Source organism: Haliotis asinina, chromosome 8 (genome assembly GCF_037392515.1).
Source record: "Haliotis asinina isolate JCU_RB_2024 chromosome 8, JCU_Hal_asi_v2, whole genome shotgun sequence".
NCBI classification, from domain to species: domain Eukaryota; kingdom Metazoa; phylum Mollusca; class Gastropoda; order Lepetellida; family Haliotidae; genus Haliotis; species Haliotis asinina.
Window position 1 is genome coordinate 30538432 of NC_090287.1, and position 18616 is coordinate 30557047.

At 39.3% G+C, this 18616-nt stretch overlaps 1 protein-coding gene across 1 annotated transcript in view; it reads right to left on the reverse strand.

Annotated features, from left to right (window-relative positions):
- Positions 1-614: 614 nt before the first annotated feature.
- LOC137294778 (serine palmitoyltransferase 2-like) overlaps positions 615-18616 on the reverse strand; it is a 30201-nt gene continuing 12199 nt past the window's right edge. Inside the window, exons 3-13 of the mRNA XM_067825889.1 lie at positions 14273-14427; positions 13779-13924; positions 12696-12820; positions 11783-11876; positions 10021-10126; positions 9214-9433; positions 8475-8601; positions 7625-7760; positions 7250-7379; positions 6260-6358; positions 615-5889 (exon numbers count right to left, since the gene is read on the reverse strand). Coding sequence (XP_067681990.1) covers positions 5887-5889; positions 6260-6358; positions 7250-7379; positions 7625-7760; positions 8475-8601; positions 9214-9433; positions 10021-10126; positions 11783-11876; positions 12696-12820; positions 13779-13924; positions 14273-14427 — 1341 coding nt within the window. The 3' untranslated portion in view covers positions 615-5886. The remainder of the gene's footprint in view (positions 5890-6259; positions 6359-7249; positions 7380-7624; positions 7761-8474; positions 8602-9213; positions 9434-10020; positions 10127-11782; positions 11877-12695; positions 12821-13778; positions 13925-14272; positions 14428-18616) is intronic.

An 18616-nucleotide genomic window follows, 5' to 3' on the forward strand; every position in this document is an offset into this window, starting at 1 on the left:
GTGAGCTTCCATGCCTTGGTCAGCATGTCATTTTCCCCTTATGGCACTGATCACAAGATCAAAGGATTGTCTGGTCCAGCCGTGATGTGCTCAGCATGCCACCAGATGGAACACTGACAAGGCTGGTGTTAACAAACAGAAAAAAGATTTTACAGTCATGGTTGTGTTGAACATGTAGATGTCTCGAAGTTTGGTCCCTTCATTTTCCTTATTTAAGAATCATTCTGCAGTTGTGTTGATCCTCAAGTGAGTGTATGAGTATTGCTTTATGCTGGTTTTAGCAATATTCCAACAATATCAAGGCAGGGACACCATATGTAGTACCCATGTAGGAAGTGAAATCCGGGCCTTCACAGTGACGAACGAACACTTTAACCACTAGACTACCCCGCCACCCACTTGAACCTAAAGATGTATTTACATAGGTTCCCTTGTCACGTTTAAGTATATATATTGTATTATCTCCCCTCCATTTAAAATACTTTAAACATTTCATTGGTCAGTGACTCTTTAACAAGTTTCCGTGTGTATGTATGTGCTTATGTATCCACACCAGCAGTGGCCCACATACCTACATAAACATACAAATGCAATACAACAAAGTGAAACTAGAATTTGGTATACAGTTTATTGTAAAGAACAAGTGGCATTGAAGAAAACATGAGAAACCAAGTAAAAAAGTACAAAACAAAAGCTGGAATAGTTTCCACGAGCATGACAGTGAAGCTGATAGTCCTACCTATTTGATCTCGTTTGTATGTTGAAGAAATCAGATGACACATGGACACATTGGTCCAAAGAGAGACTTGTTACAACATACATAAACATTGATATTGACAAGATATGCAACCATATAACAAAAGATATGTAACTCATTTTACAGACAAAATAACAACAACGCACTTATGTTCATATGGAGTGGCCATTTACTCCTCACTGGATCCCACTATGTCTCTGTGATATTGAAAACAGATCAATTTAATGTTGTTAGGTAAAACACATGCAGTTGTAAAACAAACAGTGTATTCTGGTGAAAACATTACCGGGTGTTTCATGAGTTTGAAAATATGATGCTCTTATATACCATAAACGATTGTTGTCTCATGAAAACAATTGTTTTACATCTAAATTTAACATGTAGAAACATCAGTGAACCTGCAAAGCATATTGTTCTTTTTGTTTTGTTCTACTGCTTAGTATCTTCAAAAACAATCCTGGACATAACAAAGTGATTCCTCTGGGATTTGAAAGGCTCCATGACAGAACTGGACACTGCTGTGAGCTTATGTTTAGACAGTTGAGAGAAAAAGAGGCCCCAGTGACAATCATGTAACATTTTCATTGTGGTATATTATGTGAAACTAAGCATATAGAGGATATTACATGAGTGTCCATGTCGTACGATGTTTATGACATGAAAGCCTAAATATTGCTATGTCCCTAACACGAGCATGGGATATACCGATATTTTGCCATGGGTGTCGTTAACATGGTATGATATGGCCACAAACATAATGTTCTGATTATTATTAAAGTCATCAAATTGAGGAAAATACACCCAAATTTACTTTCAGATATAGGCTGGTCACCCACCTCGTTAAAAAGTAGAATGCAATGTCACAGAAGAAGCATGACATCCTAGCACTGTTCATGACTTCATGTCCAAATGATAAAGTGACAAAATATGAATCCTGATAATTTTGCCCTCATAAGTAATAAATCTACACAAGTATGTGACATCAATGATTTTAGACATCACATTACAAAATCTGTTATTTATAAGATAGGTCAGTCCAGTTGTCAGGACTTACCTTGAATTGACACAAATTCTTATGCTTACAATTGTTATCTTGCAATAAAGATTTTACTGTAAGCTTGTGTCAATCTATCACTAGATAGATTAATGGAAAAGCAACTATTACTGGCACCTACGTTTTAAGAGATAAAGTGTTGTTAATTGTTACACAATGCAAGGCAGCTTAAATATCCCTGTAATATAAAAAAATAAATACACAACATACATTAATTTTCACAAACATCATGAACACGTTTCTTCGTTAAAAACATTATAATATTTGTACACAATATCTATGTACAATATCTAAAGACAAACGACTATTAAAACTAAAAAAACAAGATAAATAATGATTATGCAGAGTTATTTTCATTGTAATGTGGTAACGGTCCACATGCTAGATGCAACCTGTCAAGGAAGACAATTTGGAAATGTAACGAAATAGTTGCCTGTCACAAAACAAAATGGACATACCATACGAAGTGGTGGATTTATGGGCAAGGAGAGTTACAAGATTTTCATACTGTTTTAAGAACTCAGACACTACATAAATTGTTAAGTTACATAGATAATTTGTACACGAAGTATACTCAAGTAATCTGTACTGATGAAAACAATTAACATAAACCTTTTTTGTCAAAACAAAAAAAACTTAGCTGCTTAAGTTAGACAAATTAATTTTTTTCCCATTAAAAATATTTTAAAATGTTTGCTTTCAACCGAATAATTCCATTTTGTAACCGTGATTCTTCCTAAAAATAGAGATACACACTAATGCTGTAATTTTGATAATTTAAATGACAAGATTTTTAGGACAATGTCCTGTTTAGGCTGACATCTCATGAACAGGTGACTATGTTAATAAGAATTAAGTTACACACACATTCCGATCATGTGGCGTAATTTCTGCTGGACAGACAATGATCACCATCCCTAATAAGTGTCGTAACTCAGACACAACAGCATGACAAGGGCTCTCCTTATTCAGTTCATTTGTCATACAGTGCAGGATAGGAATAACCTGAGACAACTATTTGTACCTGAAAAGGGTGGAAAAATGTGAGTAAATACCCAATTCTGTTTTATCATCATGGTTGATCAAGTTCAGTTCAAATTAGTCAAAACAGAAAAGATGTACCTAAACTAAAGGTACCACAACAGTTTAGGGCACTTGACATGGACATCACCTTGAGGTGTGTCCTGAAGGTAAGTTTCACCGGCATGGAAATTTCAAGAACCACTGTTCACAATCAACAAAGAATAACCCGTCAGAAATCAAACTGTATAAAAACAACAGTCATCAGAGTACACCATAAGAAGTAATGCTCAAAGCTCCACATAACATCACAACCAAACAAAAACTACTGATAAAAGTAATCTCAGACCGAAGACTGGAGTTAGGTTCTGTAGCTCACCTTATATCGAAGTTGAAAAATGAGTTTCTCTGGACACTGGGATAGAATTGTAAACAAACACACATTTCCTTCAAATAGTTCATAAAGTTAGTATGCTTGAAAATCTCTATTTCACAAAAATCAAATGGATGGTTGTTTCTATAAACTATTAGGCATTAAAATAATACAATAATTCTAAGCCTTTCTGCAGTGAGAGTGTCTCAGTTTTCAAGGAGGGCCACAGTGTTAAAATTTAAAAGTGTTTGTTAATACCACAATTCAAACTTTGTGTCTGTATTACAACAATTCAGATTCATGAAGATGACTGGTTCTACAACTTGACATCACCGACCCTCACGAAAATCTGTCCATCCTTGGTAACAAAACAGAATACACACACCATGGCACAGACAATATGGCTGGCAATGTTGTAAGGCAAGAGAAATATACATTAGTAGGCAGTCAGGCATTCAAAGTTTGCATGCTTAAAGAGCGGAAAATACCAGACAGGAGACAAGGATTTGTTTCTCTGACGTGTGCAAAATAAGGAGGAGAGTATAACAGAGTTCTCTAGATATTCCAGATAATTATCATACGCTTTAGCAATGGTGCAGGCTTCCATAAATGAAAATAAAAAATCCACTCGGTCAACCATTATGAGTTGGTATAAATCTCTTAAAGTCAATAAAACAGGGATGGCAACAGGTGAAAGTCATTTCTGCTGAAAATCAGCTGGGGCCAAGGCCCCCAACCGGGTCGAGGGGAGGTCAAGATCCATTGATTTGCATTCCAATCTATGGATTCGATAAAAATTGCCATCCCTGAGAAAATGTCTATATCATGTTTTAAAATGTGTTAGATAAACACTGTGAAAATCAAATAAAAGTAAACAGAATATACCTGGGTGCCTGAATACTTCAGACAATATATTTCCAACCAATGCCTACATCATTAATTTGCATTTTTGAATAAGCGGAGCCAAACAGTTTTGTACACCTACATTACTGTCCTAGGAATGACATTATTGATAATACCTGAGAACAAATGACTCTTTCAAGAAGTTAAGGAAGACATAAAATTACCCTAAAAAATCAAGGTTCCCCTGCTAAAATGAGAACGTTGACCTTTGCCCTTCCAAATAAGAAATGTTTAAGCTATTTTATCAACAATTAATATGCTTTATAGACTTTGGAGCGGAGGGTTTTGGGTTTGGAGCACACTATACAGAACAATCCAGCGGGAAGCACCATGCATCCTGAGCTAAAGTGTAACAGGAAGCTGTGGTTCAATAACTTTGGTTACCACGTGAAGACTCGAGGAACAGCAAACATATACAAGATGAATATTGTACATACAAAACATTTTACATTCCAAATCGTGAAAAATTACTTGTGTTTGATAACACACAAAACCATTTCAACATAAATAGTTCATTTACACATAACAACGCCTTACTGTTAGTTCAAGTGGCAGTCGGAAATGTTATAGCACAAGGTCATTCACAATAACATCAGTCGAGTAGCTGGACTACAACGTACAGTAACCATGGCAACAGTGGAGGGAATTGGTAACATATTTAGGAAAAATACTGCAATCTTGGATAGCTGTTTCATCAAAATTAAATCCCATGCCACCATTCTCAGTATAATCATTTCATCAGGATCAGGAGAAACAGATCACCTTGCACTAGTCAGGACGTAAACTTTGATCAACAGTTTCTACTGAAATGGCAACAGTCAGCCCAAACGGAGGACTAGCTGTGGTTTACCATCACACAAAGAGTATTATCATGGTAAGAAAGTTCAGCGAAGACAGGAAAGATTTGACTAGCTAGAAACTATGCATCACTTAAACACAATCTTCATGGTCAGTAAAAAAATATAAAATGATTATCTTGATATTAAGAAAGATAGACTTAAAGTTGTCCATAGAACCATACCTTAGTTTGAATGTGCGAGTGAACCTAAATACCACTTTGAATAGTATTTTCTGTTCAGATTAACCTTGAGAGAGGGAAACCAATTCATACATGTTAGAGACATGCAGTAATATTCTGAACACAACTATAGTGCCAAGATGATAATAAGGGCAATCTTGGATTCAAAGTATAGCGTTTAGTGCTACAAACACTTTGTGGATCGGGCCCCAGATCATGATGTTAAAGATCATCACTTCACAGCATCACAGCACTCACAAGAGAATGACTTATACTGTGTATGCTGTATACAGTCTATATAGAAGCTACAAGTACAAGAGTTGGTAAGATGTTGAGAAGCTAAGGTCAACTACTTGTACTGACATGTTCTTCGTAGTTTAATATAGGAAAAAAAATCTCTGCAGTGAAGATGAGTGAGTGAGTGAGTATGGTTTTACGCCGCTTTTAGCAATATTCCAGCAATGTAAAAGCATGGGACACCAGAAATGGGCTTCACACATTGTACCCATGGTGGGGGATGGCGTCTTCGGCGTGATGAACCAATGCTATAACCACTAGGTTACCCACAGGCCCACTTGAAGATATGAAATGGTAAGAACAGAAAAAAAATGAGGATTTCGTATGGACTGTAATAAATCCCCATTTGGAAGCTGGAGAGTAATGTTGAGCTGTTGACTTGGTCCTTCATGCAGCACTGTAGATGCCAGTCCAGAGGTGCCATTGTAGAAGTCTTGGAAGTGCAAGGAGGGTGGCAGGCGCAGTTACTGCAGACATAAATACATCTGTTGATATTGAGTGAGTGAGTGAGTGAGTGAGTGAGTGAGTGCAGCACTATTTCAGTAATATCAGAGTGGGGACACCAAATATGGGCTTCATACACTGTACCCATCTAAGGAATCAGAGCCAATTCTCAGGCACGATCAAACACTTTACCCACCAAGCTGCTGTGAATTCGAATCCCAAATGGGACTTAACTCAACAAATGTACTAGAACCTGTACTTCACAGAGAAAGTGTAATCTGAAATGTAATGTATGTACCCTTTTTCTTCAACTCACGAATCAACACAAAATACATCAACATCCCTTACCTCTTGGTCTGTTGAGCATAGAAATTATTCAGAGTGCGAACCTACCTCAATGAGTTTGATTGCGTCTTCAGAGAACACACGAGGTGGACACCGTGAGTACTTCATACACAGCTCATCACCAAGTTCGTCAATGATGACCAAAGCCTGCAGGTGATGATGGAAAAGGTCAGTGACTCGAGTGAGGGGGGAAATCAAACTTGAATGGCAGCCTATAACATCACAGTAAATGTACGAAGGGGCGGATACAGCTTCTTAGTGAGTGAGTGAGTAATTTTATGCTGCTTTTAGCAATATTCCAGCAATATCATGGTGAGAGACACCAGAAATGGGCTTCACATTTTGTACACATGTAGGGGATTGAACCTGGGTCTTCAGCATGACAAGCAAACACTTTAACCACTTGGCTACACCACCAGCTATACAGCTTTTAAGAAAGGGGTGGGGGTGGAAGGGCTGGATGCACAGTTACTTTTCACACGCTTTCATGAGAATTTCAATAGTCATTTAATAAACTGTCAGGACGAAAGGGTGGTGTGCAATCCCCTACCCTCCCCTCTGGATCTGCCTATAGTGTGTATGCTAATTGGGTCACATGTTACAAGCACTGGATCATTTCCTTGGTAGGATGTTGTAATTGCTTTGATTGGTTAGTACAATTCGGGAATCTACTCTAGTAAGCTTGTGGAAGCAGGAACCACCCTACCCAGGAACCACAGGAAGTTAAAACATGGGGCACTCTCCTGAGAGATAAACATGAGTGTAGTGGTGAAGATCGTTTTATCTTAGAATAACTGCAAGAACTGGGCAGCTGTTCAACTACATATCTAAGGGAGACAAGCATTGAGGGTTGGTTGCTGTTTAACATTGTACTCAACAATATTCTGATGTTCTGTGGTGGCAGTCTGTAAATAATCAAGTCTGGACCAGACAATCCAGTGATCAACAGCATGAGCATCAATCTTTGCCATTTGGATACAATGACATCATAAACAATGAGTCAGTCATACAGAAAATGCTACAATCCTCACAACTTACTTTATCCAGCATCTCTTTCGTGTGAGCAGCAGACAGACAGAACCTGGCTCGAGATTTAATGATAGGAGTAGCTGGGAATCCCACAACCACAGTTCCCAGACCTCGCTCTAAGGCCTGTCTGTTGAAGGCACTGTAACAAAGTAATTCTTTCTGAATCCTGTTTCAGAGACTGGACATAATTCTTAACAAGAATTAATTGTTGTTGGGTCAAAAAAAAAGCCCCAAAGACAATCAACTAGTTTTGTTTAATGTGGCACTCAGCAATATTCCAGGTACATGGTGGTGTATAGTTGACAGGGTGATACTCTTCTTAACATAAAATTGTATTTGACAAAAAGTGTTTTTTTTTTGTAAGACTGGCATTAAATTACTTACGCTATTTTGGATGGTAAGAATATAAGCATAGGCACAACTGGAGAATCCTTATTGCCATAGACAATGAAGCCCAACTCTTGGAGTCGGCGACGAAAGTAGCGGACATTCCAAGCCAGTTGTCGGATACGCTTTTGACCTAAAGACAAACATGAAACACTTACTGAGAGTGTACATAACTATGAGATCTCGCAGCATAAAAGAAACTTGCAACGATCAAAATATTTAACACAGAGGATGTGAAGTAGTAAACTCAAGAGGTAAGGAATAGATTGCCTTCAAAAGTTGCCCAGTTCTCCAGACGTCTGATCTGTTGGGGAGGAAAGCCTTCAGTGATGCAGGTATTATGTATTTATCTATCAAACAGTGCATGATAAAATAACTATATAATACTGAAGAATGGTATATATCATTGACATAAATGTAATAATGACATACATGTCACTAGTTTCCGGTCACGTGACATCTAATCACATGTACCCATATTGACATGGCAGAAGTGGATAAGCTTGAGCATAGAACTGTCTTAAAGTTTTTGGTCATAGAGGGATGATGGAGCACATTAAAGAGCACCTGACAGCAGTACGAGTACTCCCTGGGATGGGTGATTGAGTACATTAAAGAGCAACTGACAGCAGTACGAGTAATCCCTGGGGCTGGTGGTGGAGCTCACTACAGAGCAACTGACAGCAGTACGAGTACTCCTTGGACTGGCAACGGAGCACACTAAAGTGCAACTAACAGTAGTATGAGTACTCCCTGGGATTGACTCAGTACTTTTACTGCTGTTTCCGCCATTCTCATGCACTAAATTAAGAATGGGTAAAAACAACAAATCCAGAAATTGACCTACCGAGGGTGGTTCCATCTCTACCCATGATGATCTTCATTGAGTGAATGATCTGCCTAGCAACAGGTGGTGAGATGGCACAAGCATAGATGGCGCTGTGGGAGTTCACTTTCAAGTGGTTGATCAGGCGCTGATACAGTAAAAAGTGTGTGTGTTGGGTACAGTGTCACATTTTTCTGCACCATATTTGAGTTATATTACAACATGAGAGACAGACAAATAAGAAAGCCTGGAGCACTGGATGACAGATTAGGATCTTAAGCCTATATCATTCTCTTCTAACTCTACAATGCATTGCCCCACAATACTACTACTAGGTAGAAAAATCCACATAACACAATTATCTGGTTCCTTCACAAAGTTTGGAATAAATAAATTGATGTGTGTTTGCTCTTACAAACATTGATCAATTTATTTTCACTTTTACATTATCTTAATATCAAATTATGAAAAATTATGAAAAGATTACTAAAAAAAGTTTTGGACAACATCGTTTTGGATTGAAGAGATTGCTTGCGCTATAATGATGTGAGTTGCATCACACAGACATCATAAATAATCATGGGATGGCTTGTTTTCAAGATAAAGTTGAAAACAAAGGTTTTAAGCATCTGAAATTCCACACAAATATCTCATTCCAGGATATCAGTCCTTTACCCATCCATGGGGACATAAACATACAGATCATGAAGTTCACGCAACATGTCAGTCCATTGTTTTGTGTTAATTCCTAGAAACCAACCTTAGTTCCACCAATGTAACCTCCAGCTGCACCAAAGCTCTTGGTGAATGTACCCATCAACACATCCACATCTCGTGGGTCGATGTTGAAGTAGTCCACAACACCACGTCCATGTGGCCCCATGGCTCCGATGCTGTGAGCCTCATCCAGGTAGATATATGCCTTGTACTTCTTCTTCAAGGCAATGATCTCGGGCAGACGGACAACAGACCCTTCCATGCTGAAAACATACATGCTTTAACCTGAGACTAACTGATATGCAGATCATGCCAATAGTTCACAAAGGCTTCCCACAGGCACAGTAGCAGGTTTTCCGCTAAGTGAAGAAGTAGTTAAAGTCTACCCCAATGTATCCCTTATTAAGATTACCCAACCTGTAACCCTTAGTCTGCCCAATCCAAACCCTCTAAACATAGTCCCCGGACATGAAATCCTTATTATGGTTCTTTCCTACTTTCACATCTTCACAGTCTTCCGTTCCTGTACTCATGTCAAAGTCTTCCCAACTATCCCCATGCTAAATTCGACCCTGAATGTCACCATTATCAAAGACCCTACCTGTCCCCATGTCAAAATCGTCCCTATGTGTCCTCATGTCAAAGACTCTACCTGTGCACATATCAACATCTACTCTACCTGTTCCCTTATCAAGGTCATCGCTCCCCTACCTGTACCTGTTTAAAAGTATCTCATATCAGTACCCTTTGTCATCAGTCTCCCCTCCCTGTATCCTTATAACAAGTTTCCAAGTCCTATACCTTCTGATCCTCATCCCTAACTGTAGCCCTTAATCAAAGTTCTGCCTACCTGTACACCCCTTCTACAACAATGAGAATCTTCTTCCAGGGTCGGTGAGTACGAGGCTGTCCATGCACAACAGCATCGCTGAGTTTCTTTTCTAAATCCTTCATGTCTGGAAGAAGAAACATTTGTGCACATCAATACAAAATGAAGAGACAAGACCTTAAAGCATGATTCCAGCAACCAATAATGACTCAGCAAAACAGATCTGTCTCCAATCTGCGAGTGAGGTGATATCAGTAAGTTTGGTTGCACCCCACTTTTAGCAATATTCCAGCAATATAGAAATGGGCCTCACACATTGTACCCATGTGGAGAAACGAACCCTTACTGCTTGGTATTGTGAGTGCTTTGACCATGAGGCTATGCCACTGCTCTTTGAGATGATATGAATCGTTGTGTTCAAGATTATTTCACTACCAGTATATAGTGACATAAACCGGAAGTACAGTCAAACACCATTGTGTCAAACTTACTGTGGTCTTGTAGTAAAAGTTTGGTTCCTTTGTGTGTTTATCTTTCATTACCTTTGATACCTCGAAGTAACTATGTAGGTTACCTCCACACATCAGCGTTTGACAGTACTGTACCTCATCTTACATGAAAATCAGGAAGACAGTCAAGTAAACTTAGTCTCAGTATTATTTGTTACACTCCTCTGCTGTGTCTAACAAACCCTAGTAGGAGGTTGCATCAGGTAACCTTTGAGTGACCTATGACCGTCCAATTAAACGTGAGAGGGCCAAACACACTTAACCAATCACAAAAGAGCTACTGTTAAGGGTTTGGCAGGACAAAAATTTCCAAGTCAATGACAATGATCTTTCAACAAACGAAAATCATAAAACAGATATCTGACCTGCACTATAGTAGTAAGTCTATTTACACTTTGAGGTTTCTGTTGACATGGTTACCATTAGCTAATATTTCCGTTAGCTGACATTATGGAATATTGCCAAAATGTTATTTTCTGCAACTGTTCACTCACTGTTACTGCGTGCTCCATGTGCATCACCCAAAAATGATCACACGGAAAATAGGGTTCGGGAACAAACCTTTTCCAGGTAAAAAATCAAAAGGTATACGAGAATGTCAACTTTCGCATTTTGGTAAGCCTTGTTCTGACTGGTCAATCTCAAAGGTAACCCGACATGACCTCAGTCTGCACTCTCCAGTCCTTGTTTAATCCGAATAACATGAAGAGCATAATTTACAAAAATCTTCCAGAAAGACACATCACAAGAAATGTGGCACAGGGGATTTAACCACTGAATTTCCATCTTTGGTGCTGTTGCACAAAGTGAACTTAGGGCTAAGGTGAATGTATTTCCAATACCTAAACATAGACTTAGGACTGTCGTAGGGCAGGAACATGTATACTGAACAGCAACAGAAATGAAAACTACGAAAACAGAAATCTGATAAAAGTAAGCGTTCATCGTAATGTCTCTTTCAAAACCTGACAAATAACATAGGTGTTTCTTTTGCTGTTCAGTAATTAAGCTGTACTACAGGAGTAGCCTTTATTTCTATGTATTTATTTCTTTTTCAGCAATATTCTATCAACTTCATGATGGAGGACAAGAAGGCAACCAAGCAAAGGTCTCACAAGCCAAATGTTCATAAACCAAGCCCAAACTGCTTGAATGTTATTATGTTGACCTGATTTTCAAATAGAAAAGGAAATATTGATGATGTAATAGCAGAGGAATGAACATCAATCATTTATTACATTAATATTCACACATGATTGCAAATAATGACTTACTGTTATGCTTGTACACTCTGATTGTGGCACCACTAAGCCGTGAGCCCAGTACCAGGGAGGCGTGGTTCAGCTCATCACTCAGGATGAGGCAGCCCTGCAACAATCACACACAACCATTCCAAACATCTCCATACATACATTACACAAAACATTGTAAACCAAAGTCAATATCAGGGATGTCGCGATACACACATTTCATGAATCGATATGTATCACAATAAGAAACTTTTGATATATGTCACCATCTGAATGTCTCCATTTAATAACTTCAAGTTATGATGTCATTTGTAGTGTTTCTGATGACATTTTTCTATAGCAGTCATATAGGTTTGTAGCACATAATAAAAGCAGCTTTGGTTAAAATATTTTGAGTTTTTCTTTTGTATTTTGGAAAATTGAGAATGGGGAGTTGTATTGCGCTCATCCACTTGATCATTCAGTATCAATATTGTTCAGATGTATAATCATGACAGTACTACTTTGGTTCCCCATGCTGGTAGTTAGATGAACTTCCCCCAAAATATAGAGATTATGTCATCTCTTTCTTAGCCTTCAGAACTTTAACATGCACTGGGGTAGAAAAAGAAGCTTCTAGACAACAGCATGTATGCACAAACACAACTGAACTATGCAACTATCATGCATTTCTGTGCTATTTCTAGAGCCATGGTTTCCTTTAAACTTAAAGTAAGTTAACACTCAAGCTTTTGAAACTGTGATTAAATCTTTACAGCAAGTCACAGCATACGATAAGCATTTTTGATGGAAAAATAGTTCTCGACAAAGAGAGACCATCGAATTCATTAGTCCCAGTCACATGTCAACATTTTGCTGCCATTTTCTGGAAGTGAAAACCTAAAGGATGTCAAACAGACTACACACTGCTGCTGTTTGCAGACTTCTGTTCACTAACCTTATCCACCAGGGCAGGCATATTCATGGAGTTGGTGGCGAAGCCCATTGGGAAGGTGACTGACGCCTCAACTCCAAGAAATTCAGCCATCAGGTCATCCAGCTCCTTGTGAATGTCCAAATAACCTGACAACATATCAGCAATAACTACAGAATTGGTAAATGGTTTCGAGATGAATGGACATACCAGGCAATACATCTAAGTGTTTCATGCATTTCCTGTTTACTGGTTCACATCCACCTTCTCCTCCATACAACTGAACCAGCTCCTCTCTGCTGGCACACACACACTCCCCAAGCTCCTGTCTACTGGCATACATGAACATCCCCTCCTCCACACAACTCACCCAGCTCCTGTCTACTGGCACACACACCCACCCCCTCCTCCACACAACTCACCAAGCTCCTGTCTACTGGCATACACGCACATCCCCTCCCACATACAACTCACCAAGCTCCTATCTACTGGTATACATGGACATCCCCTCCTCCACAAAACTCACCCAGTTCCTGTCTACTGGCACAAACGCCCACCCACTCCTCCACACAACTCACCAAGCTCCTGTCAACTGGCACACACGCCCACCCCCTCCTCCACACAACTCACCCAGTTCCTGTCTACTGGCACAAACGCCCACCCCCTCCTCCACACAACTCACCCAGTTCCTGTCTACTGGCACAAACGCCCACCCCCTCCTCCACAAAACTCACCCAGTTCCTGTCTACTGGCATACACGCACACCCCCTCCTCCACAAAACTCACCCAGTTCCTGTCTACTGGCACACACACCCACCCCCTCCTCCACAAAACTCACCCAGTTCCTGTCTACTGGCACAAACGCCCACCCCCTCCTCCACACAACTCACCCAGTTCCTGTCTACTGGCACAAACGCCCATCCCCTCCTCCACACAACTCACCCAGTTCCTGTCTACTGGCACACACACCCCCCCCCCCCCCTCCCTCCTCCACACAACTCACCCAGTTCCTGTCTACTGGCACACACACCCACCCCCTCCTCCACAAAACTCACCCAGTTCCTGTCTACTGGCACACACACCCACCCCCTCCTCCACAAAACTCACCCAGTTCCTGTCTACTGGCAGAAACGCCCACCCCCTCCTCCATTGTTGTGACCTCAACGGCATCCGCACAAGGCCCCTTGTTCTCTGCGAAACCCAGGTAATTGTATGACCCAAAGTTCAATGCAGGTATTTTCCTTCCAGTGAGACTGAAATAAACAAAAACATGTTTACTAAGAGAGTTAGAATGAAAACAAAAGTCTAAAGCAATGCGCATGGTGTACTGCTACAAAATGGTGTGGTAGTCAGAACATGAATGATTGATCGTAACCCGATGGGTTTGCTCATTAATCACTGGTCTATCTGGCCCAGATTCAAATATATGTGGGCTAGCTTCATATTGGCATACTGTGTATACTATGTTTTCGAATGCGTCTGGATAAACAGGGTAACAAGTATAGTGCCAAAGTTTCATCAGCCTGAATATTGTAAGCATTAAACAAGATATAGGTGTACAAACAATTAAAAACTTTATCGCAGAATTTTGATGTACTCACTTATAGTTCCAGCCATAGTCGCGTGTAACTATTTCGAGCACCTCGAATTCGGCCCCTGCACAGCTGGAGATTGGTCGTATCCAGCAATCCTTGATACGCCGGAATACGTTTTTTGTGTAGAAACTCTCCCAACTTGCATAGAGCGGTACAAAGTCCTGAAGGAAACACACACAAAAATGTCAAATATCAATCATTAACATTAATCAAATCAGAAACACTCCATTTTTTTTTATCAAGAAACACGTTCAGAAGATGCCGTTGCACATTCTACACCAAATTGTCACTGTCTGTCCAAGCTTTGACATTCTTGTTAACTTTAGGTGTGAGAGAGAGGCAATGTGTCTTTGTAGTGTTGCATCCAGGGATTTGGGATAAACAAAAACATCCCATTTAATTATTACAAAAGACAGGGATCTGACACCAAACAGTTGGGATCACAAATTGACTAAAGATAGGTATTTATCTTTACTAAAGAATCGTGAAGCTTAGTATCCAGCAAGGATCTATGATTCACTTGCATATTCAGTGAATTGAAACACAGCCCTTTATGAACTCAATTCATTATTCATGGTCTCTAGAATGGAGTATTTTAAGAAGTGTGTTTTACTCGAGTCCTCATGTCCTTTTTCAAAGAGAGATAAGCAAGAAAGGAATATGTACTCGCCTTCAGAAGTCATGCTAGTTTGCCAAGGCAACACATATTATTATCGACAAAGACCATTTCATTCCATATTTGATTGTCATGAGATCATTGGTTATTGCTGTGACAAACGAACCCATTCAACATGGGCATCCATGTTGTGCATCAGTCACATACCTACAATATTGTATTCATAAATAAATATTTGTATTCATTGCCCAATATTCGTGATACATATCATATTCGTCAAATAACATATTCACTGCAGTTCTGTTATGCACTGTTACAACAGGTTGTTTTCATGTTGCTTTCCTGTCACAATTTCTTGGAAAGAAAAGAGAATTGTTGCTATAAATAAATGGGCCAATCAGTGAGCAGTCAACAAATCATGACTTGTATTCTGTCTGCGTTGCGCACCTTAATTGCATACAGAATCATAGAAGTTGCGCACCTTAATTGCAATCTTTAATCATACAAGATTCTTCTAATTGCAAATATTTGAGATGAAAAAATTTGGAGATGTTGACTTTAAGACTGGCTTGAACTGATATGATGTGCAACATGATTTTGATGCATTAACTAGCGTAAACGAAAGTATTTAGGGTTTTTTTCATACGCTGGCATTTATTTTTCTTGATCATTCTAACTTTTCTACAGAATATTACATGTAAATACGCAGCATATGGACTAGGTTTGCAAATAATTGAACCTGGAGCAGACAATCTAGTGGTCAACAGCATCAGTCTAGGCACTATGTCATATGTCAACCAAGTCAGCAGACATAACGGTCAGTGAGCATGACCATCCATTCCCATTAGTCGCCTTTAAGACAAGCAATGCTTGCTGAAGACCAATACTAACCCGGATGACTAATTCACAGTTGCCATAATTCCATTTCTACATTCTGTACTATCTCAGGAAACATCTGAACATTAGACCAGCAGGTGAGAACAACACAATCAGTATGAGTGAATGTGATAATGCATTTATCACAAATTGTTTTCAGTATGTAACCATGGTGATAATACTTTTTAGTTTTCATGATGCATGAGCTGAAAGACGGTCATGTTTACTGGCCAGTTGATCATTGAAGCCTTAAAACAGAGCTTGACAGTCTTTCATATACAGTAGAACACGGATATAACGAACTCCAAGGGACCAAGGGATTTAGTTCGCTATATCTGTTGTTCGTTATTCATGTTTGACCGCCATATTGGCCGTGAGCTGATTTGCATACGATACCACGCCTCTGTTTGAACCTGTCAATCCAAGCACTGTTGCAACTGAAATCTAAATGACCTAACTTGGATGCCAATTCATTTGCCTTAGTCTGCAACATGGGACCACTCAAGGGAATGTTTTCACTTCTCGCTCCTTGAAACCATTTGTAGAGCGCATCTTCCACATCTTGGTGATTTGCAGTTCGTAACTTCTTGCGGGCGGGGCCGAAATCACTAGAGACACATTTTGCCAGTATCGAGTCGCGATTCTTAATAATGGAACTGAGTGTTGATTTCGGAATGCCAAAGTCGAGAGCGATGTTTGTCTTCGATCTTACTCCTGATTCTACAGCCTGGATTATCTGAAGCTTTGTGTCAAAGGTGATAGCTTTACGTTTGCCTGCCATAGCGACGAGAGCAAACTGAAGATCTGTGTATCAGTCAAGCTTTTAAACACGATGTGTTTCTTTTGTTAATTAATTAATGACTATCAAACAATGTTGATTCACCGCCAACGAGGTTAAACAATGTTGATTCACCGTCAACGAGGTTAAACAATGCTGATTCACCGCCCACAAGGTTGATGTATACCGCTAAGTCGCTGAGTTGACACTGAGCTGACACTGAGTGAGTTCGCTACTCACATCGTTAACTGGGCTTGGGGTCAGGAAATCAGTTCGCTATAACCGTTAATTCGCTACTCACGAGTTCGTTATTCACGTATAATTTTAATGATATTATAAAGGGACCATTGACGGGACTTTCAAATTTGTTCGCTATATCCGTTTGTTCGCTATATCCGTGTTCACTATATCCATGTTCTACTGTATACGTGTATTCATGTTTTTAATGGAACAAATGTTTATGAATATTCTTCATGCATATGATAAACTACTAACTCAGACTCGGTATCTATGTGGTTAAGGGTATGTTTTATCAGCAATCATTTTGTGCATGTAATTATTGTGCATGTTTTAGTGAATTTTGTATATAATCTTTGTTTGAGACTGTTTTGATACAAATGAAGTTCCTCCAGGATAATAAAGTTATATGTCTTATCTTATGACATGTTCACATACTAATGTAATATTGCTGACTATCTGATTTATAAGGAGTTCTAAATGGAATATAGGAGACATGTTTTTGCAGTAATTCAACAATACGTGAAAGGTTGTTCTCTCTGCATTCATTTGAAGCTTATGTTGAATACACATTTATCACATGTGCCTCTTACGACACAGAAAACAAATCCCATTCTAGATCTTCATAGGACCCTTGTCATTTGAGTGAGAGCGAGGTAAGTGTTACACTGCTTTTAGCAAAATTCAAACAGTACCATGGTGGGAGACACCAGAAATGGGCTTCACACATTGTACCCATGTGGAGAATTAAACCCGGATCTTTTCTTTAACCTCTTGGCTACCCCACTACCCCACTTGTTATTTGACTACATTTGTTACAGGTGAACTTAGATGTAGCCAAAATCCTAAGGCTCTTTTGGGGTTAAAGACTTTCTTCTAAAAACCTTCAATTGGCTGTTACAATACAGTAAGAACAGTGACACTGTGAAACTATATTTTGTTTGTAAACAGGAAAGAATCAATGTTATCGGTGGATTGGAAAAATGGCTCATTCCAATCATTCAGTTTTTCATATGGTATTTCTGTGAAAATTGAAATGGTACAGGAATCATATTTATATGACAAACTCGCATACATAACAGCCTGATTTTTTTGTACTGCTGTTAGCTGTATATTTTAGTTAGAGTGTTCATAAACAAACTATGGTTATAACAAATGAAAATAAATGGCCCTCCCGGTGAAAAGGAAAGTAGAATGAGTTTAGTTTCAGCAATATTCCAGCAATATCATCACAGGGACACCAGAGATGGGCTTCTAAAATTTTACTCATGTGGGATAGACCCAGGTCTTTGGCATGATGTGACAACACTTTATCCGCTAGGCTACCTCACTGGCTAGCACACTGGCTAGCACACTGGCCACCACACTGGCCAGCACACTGGCTAGCACACTGGCTAGCACACTGGCCCCAACACTGGCTACCACACCGGCCACCACACTGGCTAGCACATTGGCTACCACACCACAATGGCTACCATACTGACTACCACACTAGCTACCACATTGGCTACCACACTGACCCACATGGAAAGTAACCCTCTGGTAATATCATATGCATAAACCACTGATGAGATTATGAATAGTATGCATTAAGGCATTAATACACTATAAGGTGAATATGGTATGTAGCACGAATGAAGGGCCTGAATATGTAGTCACAAAACCAATTATCAACTTTGAATGATATCTTAGCTTTGTTAAGAAAGAGAACAAAGAAAAGACAAAATTTAGAAAGCATACTTAACATTTTTTTCAATGATGATATTAATTACACTGAATTGTTTATGAAAATGTTGGTGTAGAAACACAATTTCCACGGAAAACTTTAGTTAATTTATTTATC